This window comes from Scomber scombrus, chromosome 1 (genome assembly GCF_963691925.1).
Source record: "Scomber scombrus chromosome 1, fScoSco1.1, whole genome shotgun sequence".
NCBI classification, from domain to species: Eukaryota; Metazoa; Chordata; class Actinopteri; order Scombriformes; family Scombridae; genus Scomber; species Scomber scombrus.
The window spans coordinates 28,217,690-28,235,825 of record NC_084970.1 but is presented as its reverse complement, the minus strand read 5'-3'; the positions used below and the strand labels follow the sequence as shown (position 1 = coordinate 28,235,825).

The following is an 18,136-nucleotide window of genomic DNA, read 5'->3' as shown; positions in this document are numbered from 1 at the left end:
ATTTATTTTGTAAAAACCTTTTGTGCTACATACAGATGTGAGCAGAAAATGTAGCGGATTAAGTATGACTGCAAAAGAGGGACTGAAAATATACAAAAGCTCGTCGTAGGCCAACTGGCTCAATACCAAATCCTTTATAGCCCATTTTCCATGAGAGCTTAAAATTACACCACTGCTAGAAAGCTTTTCCTGTTAGCTTATGTGATGCTTTTTATTTGCCTAATCCTCAAATTAAATGATGTTTGACGCAAGAAATTTTAAACCTCATGTCATCAAGCCTGTGCTCTCATGATGTCTTATTTCCCTGTGGTGTCCATGGAATAGGACAAGCAGGCTGCATGGCAGGCTACTTCAATAAAAGGAGTTGAGAAACGTCATGTAACATCACTTTACTGCATCTCTATGTAAGCTAATGACATTATGAACCCCGAGGCAATGGTGAAAGCTAATGATGGGAGGATGATGGCAACGCAATGTTGCCATAGAAGCCAATTTCCAGTGGCTTGCCAGATGTTAAAACATCTAAATGTGCATTGATCAGTGACAGGATAGCCCATAGAGATTTCTTCATTTGCCCAAAAAGAAAACAGGGTTTGAATCTGTGCCTCCTCAGTTTAACAGGAACTGAGCAAAGCATAAATGATATGATTTAAATTAATTACATATGTAAAAACATCTAGTCTCAATTAATTCAGTTAGCCTGCAACGTGATTCCATTGGCAGGGGTACATTAAATGGTGTAATTAACTGAAAATGTATTATAACACAAGCGCGCGCACACACACACACACACACACACACACACACACACACACACACACACACACAAAACACTAATTAAAAAGTGATCAGCATTATCAGACAGATGATTGTTTTGATTTAAGAACTATTGGCTTTGTTTTAATACACCACCATTTAAAGAATTCAACTTGAGATCTGGTAAATTGTTTAAAGGCATTTTCACAATCTTCTGACATTTTATAGAATACTAAAATGATTAATCAATCAACTGAAAAAACAACTGGCAAATTAATTGAATAGTTATAATACAACAATCTGTAATTAAAACAGCAACGTATTGCTTGTAAGATAAAACTACACATAAGATGATAATTAGTTTGCATAAGATAACTTGTGCAAAAGGTTTTAGAAAAGTATCACCTTAACAGGCTCTGTCTCTAATACTACAACAGGGCGTCCTGAGTCAGTTTTCTCTATTGAACTTCAGTTTAGGGTTACTTACCTCAGGCAACAGCAGCGCAGGAGTTTTTCAATGTGCTAATAAGGCCTCTGCTCAGGTTCAACTGTGATTACCAATGTCTACAAATAAAAATGATAAAGGTACACGTTGTTCTGCCCAAACAGGTGCAGCTAACAGGAGAGAAGTGTCAATCAAATACAGTCCAGAAAAGAGTTCTAATCAGGCACAATAAGTGAAAACACCTGTGTTGGTGTACCAGTGGTTGTGTCCAAAGTCCATACTACAAACTAATTATATGCAGATGTGTATTGTGTTCACTGAAAACATTTGACTTTTTCAAGTGTGCTGTTTTATTAGTCCCAAAATACAAAACAAAGTAGGAAAGAAAGAAACATTACACATTATTGAATGGTAGGAGACAGCCCCAGAAAGTAAAATATTTGAAAATGTATTTTGCTTTATCTTTGTGAAGTTCAACTAGCAGTAGCATTTTGAAGGTGCAGTTTGAAGTCCAATGCTGTATTGTGTAATTACCTGTAAGTACAATTTCAAGTGTTACTTGACTTAATAGACACATTTCTTATTGTGATGACCCCTCCACTCCACTAATGGAACACAATGCCCTATAATAAATGTTTTCTAAAATGTATACAAATATTCCTGTAAAAACTACTAAAAAAATGTTGATATACCCAAATCAGCTATAAATAAACTTATATACTCAAAAGCAGTGCAGAAACTCTTAAAAGCTTCTTAATAACAGTAACAGGAGTAATTGTGATCAGTTACAACAGTACGTTTCCATTAACATCACACTATGATTTGGTTCCTCTCACCATAAGAGAAGAGGTAGCCTGTGAGTTTTCGACAGTGGTCAGTCCCTGGCAGAACTACAGCAACCATCATGTGACATCGAGTAAAGTTTAACCAATGACTTCTTCTGATGTTTGTAGCTCAGATTCAGCAACACTGATTTGTAACAACAGTTTTAGCGCTGAAGAGATTGCTGAATCTTCCAGCTCTGTAAAGTTGGCTGGTTCAGCAGCTTGTGATCAGTGCTGAGTCACACACACATAATGTTACATTATCTAACACTTAGTATTAATTTCATTTGGTGGATCCTAACCTGCTTTGAGGAATCATGAAGATAATTTGCATGTCATCTTTAATCATCAATCAAACAACATCCACAATAACAGCCACTATGATCTTTGAAAATAATAATCAATAACAGCATCTTTATGTACACCCGACTGACTCCGGACCAGTGAGAATGACAAGAGCAGCTACACAAAAGATGACAACTTAGTGACAGGGCCTTGCCCAATAAACGGGAAACAAGCAATTAACCCAACTATCGCCCTATAATCATGAATCGACTGTGGAGCTAGTCGGTTCTTGCTTTGCTAGCAGTCGTCCCCACTTTGGCAGCAGAGGCTTTTGGAGGGAAAATAGGGAACATCTGGTAGAAGCAGACAGGGGCTGGTGCTACACGATGGGAACACAAGTGCCTGAAAGCTTCATTATGTCCCAGCTGTTGGGCTTGCTGTTGCCCTTAGCAAAAACAACCATTGCAGGATGATGTTCCTGGCAAATACGCTACAGATTTGCTGAAGCAAGACCCCCTTTTTTGGGGTGTGTTTTGCACGGAATTGTGAGCAGGAGCTGCTTTTGAATGTGTTGTGTTTTCTTCCAGGGTGAGGTGACCTGTGTGCATGAAACGGCCCAGCGTAGGGAAGGTAACAGTAACATGTAGCTCAACAATACCGGTGTGAGCAATGTGACTTTCTACAAAGAAGTTTGAAGATTTAAGTTTTGCTCACAAGGTGCCTTTCATTTTTTTCTTATGTGACATGCAACAAACATTCCCTGCTAGAAATTGAGCCAGTATAAATATAGTACATCTACATCAGTACCTTGTGCATAATATTTACTTTCCTCTGTTAAATTTAGTATAAAATGTAGAGATGGGGGAAGATCCAACATAAAGTGTCTTAGTAAGGTGTTACACCACCATGTGCTGCTAGAACAGCTTCAATCACCTTGGTATTGATTATACAAGTGTCTGAACTCTACTGGAGGGATGAACACCATTCTTCAAAAAGATATTCCCTCATTCAGTTTTTTTGATGATGGTGAAGTAGAGCACTCTTGGTCCAAAAAAAAATCTTGTTTCAATTGGGTTGAGATTTTGGTGACTGTGAAAGCCGTAGCATATGATTCGTATCATTTTCATACTCATCAAATTTTTCAGTGACCTCATGTTCTATGGATGGATGCACTTTGTCTTCCTGGAAGACACCACTCCTATCCACATAGAAATATTTCATCATAGGATAATGGTGAGCCCTCAGAACAACTTTGTATGGATTTGCAGGGACCCTTCCCTCTAAGGGGACAAGTATACTCAAACTATGCCAGAAAAATGCCCCCCACAGCATAACTGAGCCACTGGATCCCCTCACTGTAGGGGTCAACTATTCAGACCTTTAATGGTTTTTCCTTTTTTTGCTTTTTTTTATTGCTCACTACTGTAGAAAACTATTTGTTGTGTATTATACAGAGACTAGTAAATAGAGAATAGATTTTAGACACGGCCTTGAACTCAGACCAGGTGTCCAAAGTTTAAAGGTTGTGCTGTGAACCTGCCCACCTTGTTTCCCCTTTCTAACTTTTCTTATTTCCTTTTCTTGCTGTACCGGCAGCAGCAGCAGAGCACACTCTCTCAGGTTGGACAGCTTGTTCAAGTCAAATGCTATTAGTTCTGGGTCAACGCCTGGGCTTTCTCTACACCCCAACAACACCTTTTCACCAGGCATGGATTCCAACCACCATTAATCAGAGTGGTGACAGCCCATGGATGTCAGTAAATATGTTTCCCTCACTGCCACGTCTTTCCCACCACTCTCCTTTCCCACTCTTTTTATTGCTCTCGTGATTGTACTGTTTTACCTGCGCTTCAAGGTTTGATGTCGATCTGCTTCACAAACTGTTCTTGCTTTGATCTTTACTACTTTATTTTTTTATCAGAATTCAACAATAGCATTCAAATATAAGATAGACGGGTGCAAGTGCAACATTTCAGTTTTAAAGCGAGTTAAACTCTGAACATATTGACAGAAAAAAAGTGCACGAGCAGCAGAAAATTGCTTCAAGGGGCAAAATTAAACTCTTTTGCTTGCAACCAACTTGCATCTGAGCATTTCATATGCATGCTTTTTGCACTGAACATAAGTGTTGGCCAGGTGCTTATGAATGTATGAATGACGTTGAACAAATCATCTACTCGGTTGAGGCAGTGTGACAGTTTCTTCTCCTGCACGGATGGTACAGCTGACAAGGGGGATGAGTGTTGGCATGCACAGTAGCTGCTGCTGCTGCTGTGTTGTGTGAGTTTGTGTGTGGGTGTGTGTGTCTGTGACATGCAGGCAGTGGGCCAATGGCAGCCAGTTGGAGAGGTGGGTGCCCATCTCAGTTGGCATGCGGGGCCGAGTACCTGCTGCTGTCCAGAGACAGCTGTAACGTAGCCACCCATGGATGTAAAATCAGGTTGGTGGCTGCTGAATGCTGATAATGCTGCAATCTGCGCTTTTTTCCCTGCCTGGCAGACGGAGCAACCAATGACAGGCATTCCTCATGAAAATAAACTGGAGCCAGAGAAGTAAACAGAGAGCAAGAAAGAGCAGGAAGAGTGTGGAGACGTGACAAAGAAGGAGGGAGAGGAAGAGACAAAGAAAGACAATGAAATTACAAGAAAGAGAGAACAAATGGTGACCTTTGCATAGATGAATTTGTTTTCCGACAAAATGTTCTCGCTGTCAACACCTGCTCCACAATGACCTTCACGTGGAGTCAGAGCTGACGGCCCTTATCTGTTCATCTTTGTGCTCACTTATCAACACCAAGTCGCGTCAATTGAACAGACAACATGAGCCATGTTTCTGCTACTTCTGTCGATGCACGGAGCCCTTTCTCTCCGCAGCATTCAGTCATGTTCATTTAATCACTATTAGCCGTAATCATGTGGGCTCAAACAGGCCCGCACTAACACGATCATTCTTCAATCAATTTATATATTGGAGATGCTGCAGAAGGCTGTTCATTTGTCTTTGGTCCAAGTTTCCCTGTATTATGAAAATTTGCTCTTTGATACTTTCATGCTAAGATGAGTGAAATATTTGTGCTGTTATTGAATCTTCATGTTTATATTATGTGTTATTTTCCATCTCAGATCAAATGATGTAATTTGATCTCATGTAAAGCCTCTGTGTTTGCAAGACAGACCAGCTGACGATGCGACAGATCCGTTTAAGAATTCTTAAAAACTCAAACTAACTTAATATGTTTTATAGGGAGCGTGATAACATAAGTAGACATGGTCTGAATAATTATACTGTCTGATGTTTATGTGTGTATTATATGTGTTGTTTGTATATGTATCTGAACATTGGTTAAATATCTTTAACTGTCCTTTTTTGTCACTTTGAAGAAACCAATACTATATTACAAACAGATCTTCATTTAAGTATTCAGTATTCGTGAATCTTCTCTGAAAAAAGACAAACTATGTAAAATTCATATACTCATGCATTGGGCATACATTAGAAGTGGCCTAGTTCTCTGAGATGCTGACCAATAGTTCAGCTGGGAACCTTTGATGGTGGTTTGTGCCTATGTGTGGAAATATTGACCTTACAACTGATATTTAAAATCCACACTCTTACAGTTTAGAATATAATAGACTTACGGTGTCCCTGAAAGCTCAACACGCTCTAAAATGAGTAAACAAATATAAAAAGACAAAACACAAGCAAGTGAAGAAGACATCATCATAGAGATTACTGGTGTATTTCTTTATTATTGCTTTTATTGGACAGTCTACAGTGAAGTGACAGGCAGGAAACAAGGGGAGAGAGATGGATATGACAGCACAAGTGTGTGGCTGGAACCGAAACAGGTACATGGCGGATATGCAGCATGTGCTGTAACCATTTGGCCACCACAGTGCTCCTAAATACTTTGCATCTGTTTTCAAATTGACAGAGATGTTCTCTTCATTTGCTTGTGTTTTGTCTTTTTTAGCAGCGTGTTGAGCTTTCTGGGCCACCATACTTTCCCCCTCATTTAATCTCACTATCTAATACAGATAACAATGCTTGATTAAATGCTTTAAGCAGATGGAAGTTTGAAGCCATTACAACATTCAACTTGGTGTCCTTGCTGTTTATGGAGCTCACTTTGTATCAGGACCTATCAGTGATCCCTGCTGCCAGCAGATGGCAGTGTTGAGCTGAAACAGATCATCATCATCCTACACACTTTATCATCAGGCCCGCTGGGTGATAAAACCAACTCAGTGTCAAGAGTGCATACAGCCCAAACTAACAATGAAGATAATTCAAATTAGACCAAGAATCAGTTGAATGAAATACACTGTGTATGGAAGCATTTATTTCACATTTGAAAGTATTAAAGACAAAAAAAAAGACCATTTCATTTTGTGACATTAAGAGTATGTCCACATTTAATGCCAGTATGGCTCCATCCAGATGATAATGTGAGAGGTTATGAGTCTTAACCTGAATACACCAACCGTCTACTGGTTATCTATTTAAAAGGGCTTGTGTCTGCTTCTTGTCTGTGTGGAATAAATCATAGGAGACCAAAATGTATAAATGATTCAGTGCCCCTCACTCAGACAGGACCACTCCCCAGTTTCTCTGTCTGCTATCTAACAGCACGTAGGCCTATATAGTGTGAGTGGGATTTACTGAAAAAACTAACACTGAAGATGATATTTTATGGACAGACTTCATCCAGCCTCTCGCACTTTGACTTAAAACGTTAATACCTCAAGTGCTGACCTCCCAAAGGGAAATATTTAGTATATAAAACTGTAATTTTGTGTTAAGTATGTGTGCAAAAAGCTTCAGTAACTTATATACCTGCCCTATACCGTCAGATTACGTCATAGTGTTTTCTTGTAAGAGCACATAACATCCACATATTTTAGATCAAGAATGGACAAGCTTGCTTGAAACACATTGAAACAAATGCTTATGAATGCTTTTTTCTGAAATGTCATATATCCTCAGGTGATTACAGTATGAGTCCGCCTCCTATCTATTTTTACACATGTGCATCCTTCAAGCACATGTGCACATCCTGACATTCAACAGCCTCAATCAATGATTCATATTTGCCCCGTCTTTGTCTCTCCAGGAAACCAGAGTTAATTACTAAATGCTCGTATTGTCTGGAAAGAAGCGCAGACAGAAGTCGACTCTGACAAAAGGCGACTGTGGTGGAGATTTAATGTAAAGTTGCTGCTTCGGCTTTTGATGTCATCACACAATGGAGGCACTCAAGAGTCCAGCAACTGTCTTGTGTAGACTGTGCTAAAATGTGAGATGAAGACTCTTCCTAGTCCATTAACTGCCTTTTAAAATGCATTCAGATTTCACATATATTAAAGAGTGAACTAGCAGAAAAACTCCACTTGGCTCAGGTTCTGCCTGACCCCTCACTTCAACAATTGATTTTCTCATGCACCCGAACTATTTGTCACCACAGTGAAGTGGTTTCTGAAGTGCCTGACAAGTTGAACCTTAAGGGCATCAGAACAAAGCCTGCCTTCATATTCAAACCCCTGCTGTGCCTCTGTGACAGCAGAGATGGTTATGGTCTGCATTAGCTTGTAACGTAGCAATAAGTGGAGAAACAACAGCGTCTGCTTTGGGCCTGTAATTACTGTTTCTGTCTGCTTCTAAAGGACAGCCACAGACTAGGAAATCCCCAAACAACAGACGGAAACAGAGGACTAAAACCTGAGAAGTCTCCAGACAGAGCATGTAAGAAGTGCATCTAAGTATATTTCATGCAACCAAAACTTGGCAAGCTATAAAATGAAGTTAGTACTTTGTAATTGTGATTTCTAATGTTGTTATTCTATAACTTTGATGTACAACAGAGCAGTAACTGAAATAAAATATGTAGTTTGAAATGTATCATTATACCCAGCATCAGTTTCCCTCTTACTTGGCATGGCAGCCCCAGTATCACTTTTTTATTATTATTATTTTATTCATACACCAACAATAATAAACAAAAATATAAAGCATCACATCAACTTTTTATAGGCAAAGAAAAATAAAGGATATAATTTTATACATGACATCTAAAGAGACCAATTTGGAGCACAAAAGCATAAATCACAACTAATAATGATTACAGTGAACAATTTAAACAAGGGGGGAGAAAAAAATACACACAAGCACTATTACTTGAAGAGTGTATAAAAATTTGCTTGCAAAATATTCCCTATTGGGTAACACTAGAAGCTCTACACAGAGCTGTGTTGTCTCAGATTGATAGATGCTACGGTCTCTGAAACAATCCAACATCATAGTTTGACGGTTTAAAAGTCATCATCATTTGAATCATCAAAACCTGCCAGTTTAAGAGTGAAATTTACATGGCTTTGCAGTTCTCATGAGTCCCAACAATGTTAAATATTAGCACCACTGGACTGGCATTAACATCAAACACAGGGTTAATGTAAATAAGTACTGTGAAAGGATTCAAATGTTGTTCATGTTCACCCACTGTGTCATTGTCTAGTGTTTTTGAGCCAGAAGGAAATCGGACCACCTCCACCACAGCAGGTGACTGAAAGGAAACGGGACCAAAGCTAAGACTCTGCTTCTCTATTTCTGCAATAGCTCTTCCCCAATTTAAACACACCTTATTTTTTTTACTTTTCCTGCTGGCAAAACCATCAACATTATAAAGGTTAATGGTCACATAATAACACATGTATAAACTACATGTACATTAACCTAAAAACATAGGGACATGAGATTCTGAGGAGCTACTGTTATTTACAGGCCTCTATCTATCTAAACATTTCCCTTTGTAAGAAGCTGTGCTTTGTACTGAAACTGCCTCGTCTTCACAGGTAGAAAAATACAAGGTTGTTAATCCACAAACCTGCCAGCAGTATTTCTGTCTTGTCATGCAAAAACACTTGGCGCAACAAAATAAATCAAAAAACATTATCACCTTATTTTCCTACAAAAATAATTGGTAGCAAAATACACTTTAAAGTCTCAAGAGTCATGCATCTGTCCTTTTCACTGGATTCTGTACATAATTCAGTTGTGTGTTTTTTTTTTACAGTCCTGAGTGTGCAAAAAAGTCGATATCACTGATGGCTGAAAAAAGACCAATGTTATGGGCTGCTGAGAGAGAAAATTAAAATAGCACGGGTATTTTCCTGCTCTCTTTCCACTTCAAAGCCTTCGGTAGAGTGCTCATATCAGACACAAGTATACTAACTTCTGTACGTTGTGTCCTCAGTTTGTTATTTTGTGGAAATGTGCAGAATAGCGTGAGATGTGTATATGCTACCTGTTACACAACACATTGTTGACAAAAGTATTTTGCAATTTGGCAAAGCTTTCCGGTACATGTGCAGGATAAGATTTTATTCTGAGTAGCAGACTAACTGTGGTTGAATTTACTTTTTCAACATCACTAGAATATTACTTAACAAAAGTGCATTTGATGTATGCCGCTGTCTTTAAGTACTAATATATGACTTTTAATATTTGTAACTCCTTTCTGCTCTACTCTGACGCATCAGACGGCTCGTCAGTGAGTTGAATCTACTGTCTAAACACAGTGTCAGACAGGCAGGACATCTGGACTGATTACAACAAGACGGAGCACATCTAAAAAGGGGGAATGACCACCGATCATTTTAGTAATTATACAAAAAGCTGACAAGCTGTAAAACATATGATAACTGGAAGAGACTCAGCTGCTGTTAACTCTGCTCTGTGCACAGTTTACAGCTCTCAGATGGGGCGAAAGTTTAATTTGAAGACTAACTGACTCCTTTCTTTATAATTTGTTTCCCTCTAAAAGACAACATGCAGTAAAACACCATGTTGTAACAAAGGTGGTGTAAGATTACAGTATGAAACCCTAAACCAGTATTTTTAACTAGGCTTACAGTATATTCCTTCACACAGTGTTTACAAAGGCTGGTTGAACATTTTTCATGAAATTATGTTTTCAATCCATTTCATTGGGTCACATTTGTAAATGTCTTCATAAACCATCAAATGCCCAAATACAGAAACAAAGTCAAGTGAAATGCATTTAACATGATCTTACACGTTTTACAAAATTGTTATTAATGCTTAAAAAATTAAATTCATTTTTTAAAAATGTAATTGCTCACTTGAACGTGTACAAAAAACATGAAAATGATGAAAAATGGGTTTTCTTTTTAACAAAATAATGAAGAAAATAACAATCTCTTAATTGAAAAAAACTCTCCTCTCGTTGCTACAGCCGTTCTGGCACTTACTGTGGTTGCCAAACATATCAAAGATAAAAATTTCCATCAAAATAATTATGGACAAAAAGTGGAGATCATACTAACATGGTACTGCATTAATGCACTTGTCCCCTTTTGCCACAAACAACATGTATATAAAAAGTGCTACTGACAGCTGGTGGGGAAGAAGGACAAAGTAATAGTTTAATGATCGGCTGAAAGAGGGGGGGGGCTCATCATCTTTCTGTACTTGTGTAACCGTTGTTGTCTGCGTGCAGTCTGTGTTTTTAGTCACTGACAGAAGATGTGGTGTACAGGATGTGGGTGGATGAAGGGTTTCCCTAGGAGACGCTGGAGCAGCGGATGCTGGGGGAGCCCATTTGTGTGAGCACCTTGTCGAGCCACTGCAGGGGGCCGTTCAGGTGCAGCTCGATCCAGCAGGGGGTGCTGGTCACCGTCTGTCGCCTGGGAGAGACACAAGGAGAGCAGAAACAGATGTGAAGAACTCAGACGGGGTAGTTAGGAGCAGGATTTGTGTGAATAAACGTACAAAGTTTAGCTCTACTTTTACTTCAGGTCTCCTGTAAGGCACAGGCAGACATCTGGCCTCAAACTACCAAACTACCAGACTACAGGAGTGCAGGTTTATGTGAGTTTTAATGCTAATGTTTCATCTCAAATAAACCTCAATGGTAAAAGACAATCAATGTGATTCTTTCACTTTCCTATACTGCAAATGAAATTTGGAAGTTTCATAAAACTGTGTTCACTCCATAAACCTTTAAAAAGCTTAGGTTGTACAAAGTTACTCTTCTCAAGAAATATGTTTTAGCTGTTGAAAAAGAAAAACCTGAGAAGATAAGTATACATTCTTTCTCCAGACATTGTGATCTCCATATCCTTTGGCTCTTCCCTGATTCCCTGCAGCTTTTATATGAAAACCTGCATTGCTTTTCCCACAGAGAGTAGAGGAGAGGAGAGGCGAAAGTGTTTCACAAGATATGTTCGGAGGTGGGTGGAGTTAAGTGACAGCTCTTGTGCCTGAAGTGCCCAATGAAAGACCGACATCAGCTGCAGAAAACAGCACAGACTGTAATCCAAAATGCAGCCTGTATGCTCTCAAGGGAAGGGTCAGATTTCCAAAAAAGCCTCACCAAATGATAACCAACTGTCATTTTTTTCCTTTTTTCTCTGCTGCTGGTCGACTGTCCTCAGTGTTTAACTGTTTTCTTAACCAATCACATTCAGCAATAATGTAGTCAGCCAGAGAGTTGTGTGGATGGGCACAGCAGATGAACCAAAGCTTGTACTGCTGCAACTTGAATGAGATACTTTAAGTAGAAAAAAGCAAGAACTAATACCACAAACCCTCCGTCGATGCCAGCAACAACAGCAGGCAGGATGCAGCCTGTGTGTTATCTAACATTGTTATCAGGTCTGATTTATGATTTGGCAAACCAGACGAACTGAGACAGTTACATGATTTTGCCTCTGGATTACAATGATAGTAAACCTCTATCTGAGTCTATCTGAGGTGCAACAATTATATTTTATTTTATTATTGTTTTTCAAGATCATTCCTTCACCTTTACATTTGTTTATGTGCATTTTGATGTCTATTTTTCAGTAAGTTTAAAAAGAGGAGCTCATGGGACAAAAGATTTTAAAACCACACCTACCCAAAAGTCAGCTTGGGAAAAGAAAGAGAGAGTGAGGTATGGGTGGAGAAGAAGGAGGGCACGGCTGGTCCAGTAACCTGAATCCTGTTTTTAAGTGTCTCCACATGTCAGCGTTCGGTCTGAACAGGACTGGTGAGCAGCTGCTCGCAGCACAAAGGTTTCTCCCTTGTGGAAACCTCCTGTGTAAAGCCAACTTTTAGCCAATCACTGACTGCCCTTTTTTATTCCGTCTCCTCCTTTCTTACTATCAGTGAGTCAGACTGTGTGGAAAACAGGGAGGGAATGGAAGAGGGAAAGTCTGACATCTCTTTTTGACACAGCACATGTGTGTTTGTTTAAAAATAGTCTGGCGTGCCAACTGGGGCCTGTTTCTATTGATGAGGGTTTGGCTACGTCATACACCGGATTCACCAGAGTGTGAGCAGATGCCTGGAAGCAGGGGCGGCTGAATTGCGGGACATGATTCACACTGTGTTTGTTTGCATTGTCTGCATTTACATAGGACGTTTACTAAAGACCTGATCTTGGCACAACAGAGCTGATAATGTTGCTGACAAGTTGGTTGTGCGATTTGTCACCAGTTAAACAGTTTAGCTGTGTTGTGGTTGAGTTTACTGTTTAGAAACTAAATGAGCTGCTAATTGATGAGAGCAAGTTACCTGTACTCGGCTCCCCAGCCCTTGACGAAGCTCATGCGGATGGTGCACATCCTGGTGAGTTGGTACACAGCTTCAAACCCTTGGTTGACTGACTGGGCCAGAAGGGCAGCAAACTCCTGGTTGTTGAAGATCTTTAAGTTGCAGCCTGGAGGGAAGAAATGAGCAACATAACATTAGACAACCAAGACCGAACCAAAAGTCAGGTCACACTCGACTTGGTCTCAGAGGGCCACACTGTGAAAACGGCCAATTCTCCCCAACAGCTGTATGGGGAGATGTGGCCTGCGCTGTTCACAGCTGCAAAAATACAGAAAAAATCTTTTCTGAATCATCAATTTAAAACAATTAACTTTACTTTTTGTTTTACTTTAATTGGCTAGCTTTAAGTGGCTAGCTTTCCAATCTTAACTCGTTTTGCCACAGACACAGAAGCACTCTCACTGGCGAATTTGTGTTTGTCACCCCACTTTCTCCTGAAGTACATTCGAGCCACAGAGAATACACTCATCTGTAAATGTAAGCGATAACACAACTTCATACTTTTCCTATAAACATGTGGGAAACGTCAGTTTGTTATTGTTCATGTTTACCTCAGTCTTTCTGGTAAATTGACTGCATTTAATCTCTGCACACATGTTGTGTCTTGCTCAAAACTTTTTGACATGTGGACAGGAGGGGCTGTGATCGAACCGCCAACTCTGTGATTTCTTGGCAATTGGCTCAACCTCCTGAGCCACAGCTGCTCACATTACTCACTATTTCCAGTTTTTCCCTTTCAAATTTTCTTTTTACTAACCTCCCTTGCTCCCAACTGTATTTCTCCCCCCTTTTTCTCTCTTCATTCAATTATCTCTCTCCACATTTCTGTATTTCTCTGTCCCCAAACTTTCTCTCTCTGTCTGCTGGACACACACCTGGAGGGATCTTGCAGACGGTGGCGGGGTGCCAGCCGTAGCGCTGGTTACAATTGGGGCTCTGGACAAAGATAGCGCTGTCACTGAGACACTCGGCGAACACTTCTCCTCCGATGTAGTAGAGTCGCACACCGCGGCCTTGAAGAAAGCAAAGACAGAACAACAAACTCCTCAGATAAAACTCACACTGCATTAGAGAAGTGAGCGGTAATTGCAAATGTAGAATGATATTTTTTAGGAGTGGTAAGTGAAATGCAAGTGTGATTGTGAGTAGGTATAGATAAATTGTGAGATTATGAAAGAATCATTATCTCGACTGAGGCAACCCCTACCGATGTGTCTGCGTGTTAACTCCACAGCTGCGTTGCGGTTGACGTTGGACAACAAGCCCAGGCAGAAACGCTCTGAGTTGGAGGGATCTGTGAAGCCGTCCACTGTCAGCGAGGGCTGTGAGGCGTGGAAGGTCTCTCCTACCCGCTGGTTCAACTCGTAGTAGGAAATAGAGCACCAAAAAGCCGGCTCGCAATATGTCACTGGCTGAAGGTCTGATACAGAGACGGAGAAAGACAAGAGTTTGCTCGCATCAAATCAAAATGGAAATTAGATGGAGACTGGAGAGCTAACAGGGTAGACTAAACTGTACAGATCAATAAAAATGTATTGAGGAGTTAAAGGTCTAGAGGGAGGAAATGAACAAGTAACAGGAGTCAGGAGTCAAGATTAGCAGAATACGAAGCAGAGAAACAGAGGCAAGATAGAATAAAGATGACAGAAAATGATGACAGGAATGAAGGCCATCAGTGGTGTGGAAGAGGGAAAATGGATGGACGTGGGGAGAGAAGGTGTACGGGTGGACATAGGGAGGAAGAAAACACTACCAAACCAAAGAAAACATTAGATTGAGCTTGCGTCACAAAATGTCAAACCCATACGCTGCTTCCCAGAAGCTTTAACGAGACAAAATGTGGAAACTCAACCCTCACTGGTGGAACACTGGAGCCAAAATGGTCAAATTACAGGCTTATCCATGATAGTTTTCAGTAACTTCATCTGGTTCTGGTAATTTGCTATTTTTCCCCTTCAACATGGCGACTCTCTAACAACTTCAATATTTTGTCCTTGGCTTTGAAGTACAGAACGGAGTTGGACGGCATTGCCAAATTAAACTGCTGTGATTTTGTTATTTCACCAGTAGCTTGCCGGCCAAGACCCCTGGCGTTTTTCCGTCCTGATAGAATAAACATAGGATATTGTCATTGATGTTAGTGTGGGCTGAATGGTGTCTTGGCCTGTTTAACAGCTCACACGGCGAAGGGAAGACAAAGGCTTCTTTCATCACCTGGTTTCCTCTTACAAAAATGGAGTTAAATCAAACAGAGAATTCCCACTGGGGAAATGCACTATGGAAACATTTGTCTACAAGCAAAGGCAGTCAGACAGAAAAGTACACAAACACACACTTAAGCACACATGCACAGACACACAGTCTTTACCTAAGTTGCTGTGTGTGGGTGAAACAGGGTTCGGCGACAGGTTTGGGGAGCCTGTGTCCATGCTATGGGTCATCTGGTGATCGCTGGTCTCTCCATCCTCACTGAGGTAGCCTGGTGGTGGCGTTTCTGAGACACACAGACAAAAAAAATCATATTTATAGCAATGTTTCCTGAGATAGATATCTGTAGTTGAAATCAGCGTTATAAGAATAGTAAAGACTTATTCATAAAGCCCTTCCGAAAATAGGAAATTCAAGATCAACAAAATATAATTTACAAAACAAAAGTAATATCAACAAAAAAATTAGTATCAGTTATGAAAAGGGAGGAAATATCTTTAGTCTTTTGAATTTTTTAAAATGTTAATTAAACAGGATATTCTCGTAGTAGCTCCCTCTCTACAAATTTGAAATTAACGCTACAAAAGGCTCATGAACAGAGGGGCAGTGTAGCTCATTGTTGTTTTTTTCTTTTACCAAAGACCATTTAAGCACTTTCACACCTCTTCAACAATAAACTCTCAGAGAGGGGAAGTTTAAAGGCGTTGTCTTGTGTCCAGGAGCTAAAGATGAGTGATTAACTGACTAACCACAGCAGACAACAATGTGGATCATAACCTTCCCCATGACAGGTATGATGTTAACAGCATGACAAATGCAGGTAATGAGGATAATCAGACTATAAAATAATCCCTTTAAGATCAGGCCTGTGTTGCAGGTGCAGGTGGGTCCTTGTTGTAGAGACTGAGTGTGAGTGGTGTTAGAAAGCATGCTGGTACCTGGTATGTAGTTGCTCTGGGGCTCAATGCCAGCAGGGAAGTTGGTGTTTTCTGGGATTGAGTGGCTGTAGTCATCCAGAGGCGGGAACTCACTGGGGATTTCTGTGTGTCTGGGCACCAGCACTGGAGGGAGTACTGTATGATGGACACACAAACAGCGCAGTAGTTAGTAAAAATGATGCTTTGAAACAATTAAATAACAGCAGAGAATTCAAATAGTGGATGAAAGGTTCTAGATAAAAACAAGTCTATAAAGACTGTCTTGAAATAGTGGCAGCTCATTTCATAGTTTGGGGCCCTAACAGGGATCTGTGCAAGATCTGTATAAACAATAAAATTTTATCCTTTAAATTCTTGGAAAAAGTTGTCTTAAAAAAAAAAAAAAAGTAAGAACCATAAAAACTGTCTAGAGAGACGATAAGCCCACTCCATAATATCATACCTGGCGTCTCCACCCTCTGGTAGTGGTAGGGGTTGACGCACACCTCGTCCTTCTTCGTGTGGAAGGCGTACTCGCACAGCTCGACCGCCCGCAGCTCATGGTGGGACTGCAGGTCGGGCCAGCGCCATAGACGACAGTAAATAACGTGGGGCAGACCTTTTCTGTGGGAAACCTGCAGACGGCCATCCAGAGACCTGAAGATGGGAAGAAATCAGAGAACTTTGTCAGTAAACTGTGAACTTCAGTTGTAAATGCACTGTTTTTGAGCATTTCATTTTAGAGAAATTAAATTCATTTTATTTTTAAGATTTTTTCAACTGTTGTCTTTATATTCTGTCCTCCAAAACATATCAAACACTTGAGATTCGGTTGTGTGTATTATTGTTAAGTCGACGCTCCTGTGCAGGGTCCCAGCTGTGTGCGCGCGCTGGTTATGAGGTGATGTCTAATAATAAACCGGCAGCAATGAGATTACAGTATGGGAAACAGGAATTTCATTGTGTTTTATAACATCTGCACTCATCTGGTATACAATACTGCTGGCAGGATGATGATGTAGGCTGCCAGATACTAATGAGTGCTAGTTTGATGCTGCAGATTGACATAATGGGGTGGTAGCCTATAATCTCTGCGCACAATGACCCATGAAAAATGGGTAAAAAAAACATGCTCATCATCTTATGCAAAAGGCAACGACCACATATGCCCCCTCTATCTCTCTCTCCGTCTAGCCCACTCACTCTCACACACAAATACAGAGTAAGGGTCAAAGGCTTAAGTTAAAGCCCTTCAGAAGGACAAATGTCAGCCCCCCAATAAAAACAAGGCTGTGTACTGTGCGATGCCTGAAAGCTCAGCGGTGCCCCATCTGGGTCAACCATTGTACAGCCTACAAGTGAAGAATGGTGTTTTAATTTTTCATGGCAAAAGCTTTCATTCACTGCTTCTGTACTTTAAAAGGGGCCGGGGTGAGAGTGTGTGTGAGTGTGTTGGGGGGGAAGGGTGTCTAGAAATCGTGAAACGGTGTCTGAGTACTTTATGTGCAGGCAAGCGTACAGAAGCGAACAGTTCAAGACGCATGCTATCACTGGATGAAAGGCGGTGAAGTTCATGATCTAAAAAACACATCTTTAAAAACCTGCAAGTGAGACCTGGTGAGATTGTGTCACTTCAGGGTCGATGCCAAGACAACTCACACTTATTCATGAATCTGCATCAAAGTAATAATCTGCCTTCAAGCCTCGTATGATAAGATTCCCCTTTACAGGCGTCCAAAGGCTGAAAAGCTAAAATTGAGCTGCCAAAACAGCTCGCCAGAGGATCTAAATCTCTTCTAAAAATTTACTTTTTATAGATGTGCTTTTATGTGATATTGTCTTTTATCTTTATGCACTCCTGGTTTTGATTTCCCTGTTGATGTGCTTTTGTGTTCCTTTACCTCATTCCTGTGGGCATCACTGTATTCACTTTAATTCTAAAATGCATTCATTGTTTATAAGCTTTTGTTGTGTTTAAATTATAAAGGTCCAATGTTAAGCAATAAAAAAAAGACTTATATTAATACAATTATTATTATTATTATTATTATTACTATTATTAATAAAGATGACCACAGTTTGTAAAA

General features: G+C 40.2%; 1 protein-coding gene across 1 annotated transcript in view; it reads right to left on the bottom strand.

Annotated features, from left to right (window-relative positions):
• Positions 1-7,522: 7,522 nt before the first annotated feature.
• Positions 7,523-18,136, bottom strand: part of LOC133985300 (mothers against decapentaplegic homolog 3) — a 32,646-nt gene continuing 22,032 nt past the window's right edge. Inside the window, exons 2-8 of the mRNA XM_062424897.1 lie at positions 16,513-16,706; positions 16,071-16,205; positions 15,293-15,418; positions 14,132-14,344; positions 13,800-13,937; positions 12,886-13,030; positions 7,523-11,012 (exon numbers count right to left, since the gene is read on the bottom strand). Of these exons, the coding sequence (XP_062280881.1) occupies positions 10,889-11,012; positions 12,886-13,030; positions 13,800-13,937; positions 14,132-14,344; positions 15,293-15,418; positions 16,071-16,205; positions 16,513-16,706 (1,075 nt within the window). The 3' untranslated portion in view covers positions 7,523-10,888. The remainder of the gene's footprint in view (positions 11,013-12,885; positions 13,031-13,799; positions 13,938-14,131; positions 14,345-15,292; positions 15,419-16,070; positions 16,206-16,512; positions 16,707-18,136) is intronic.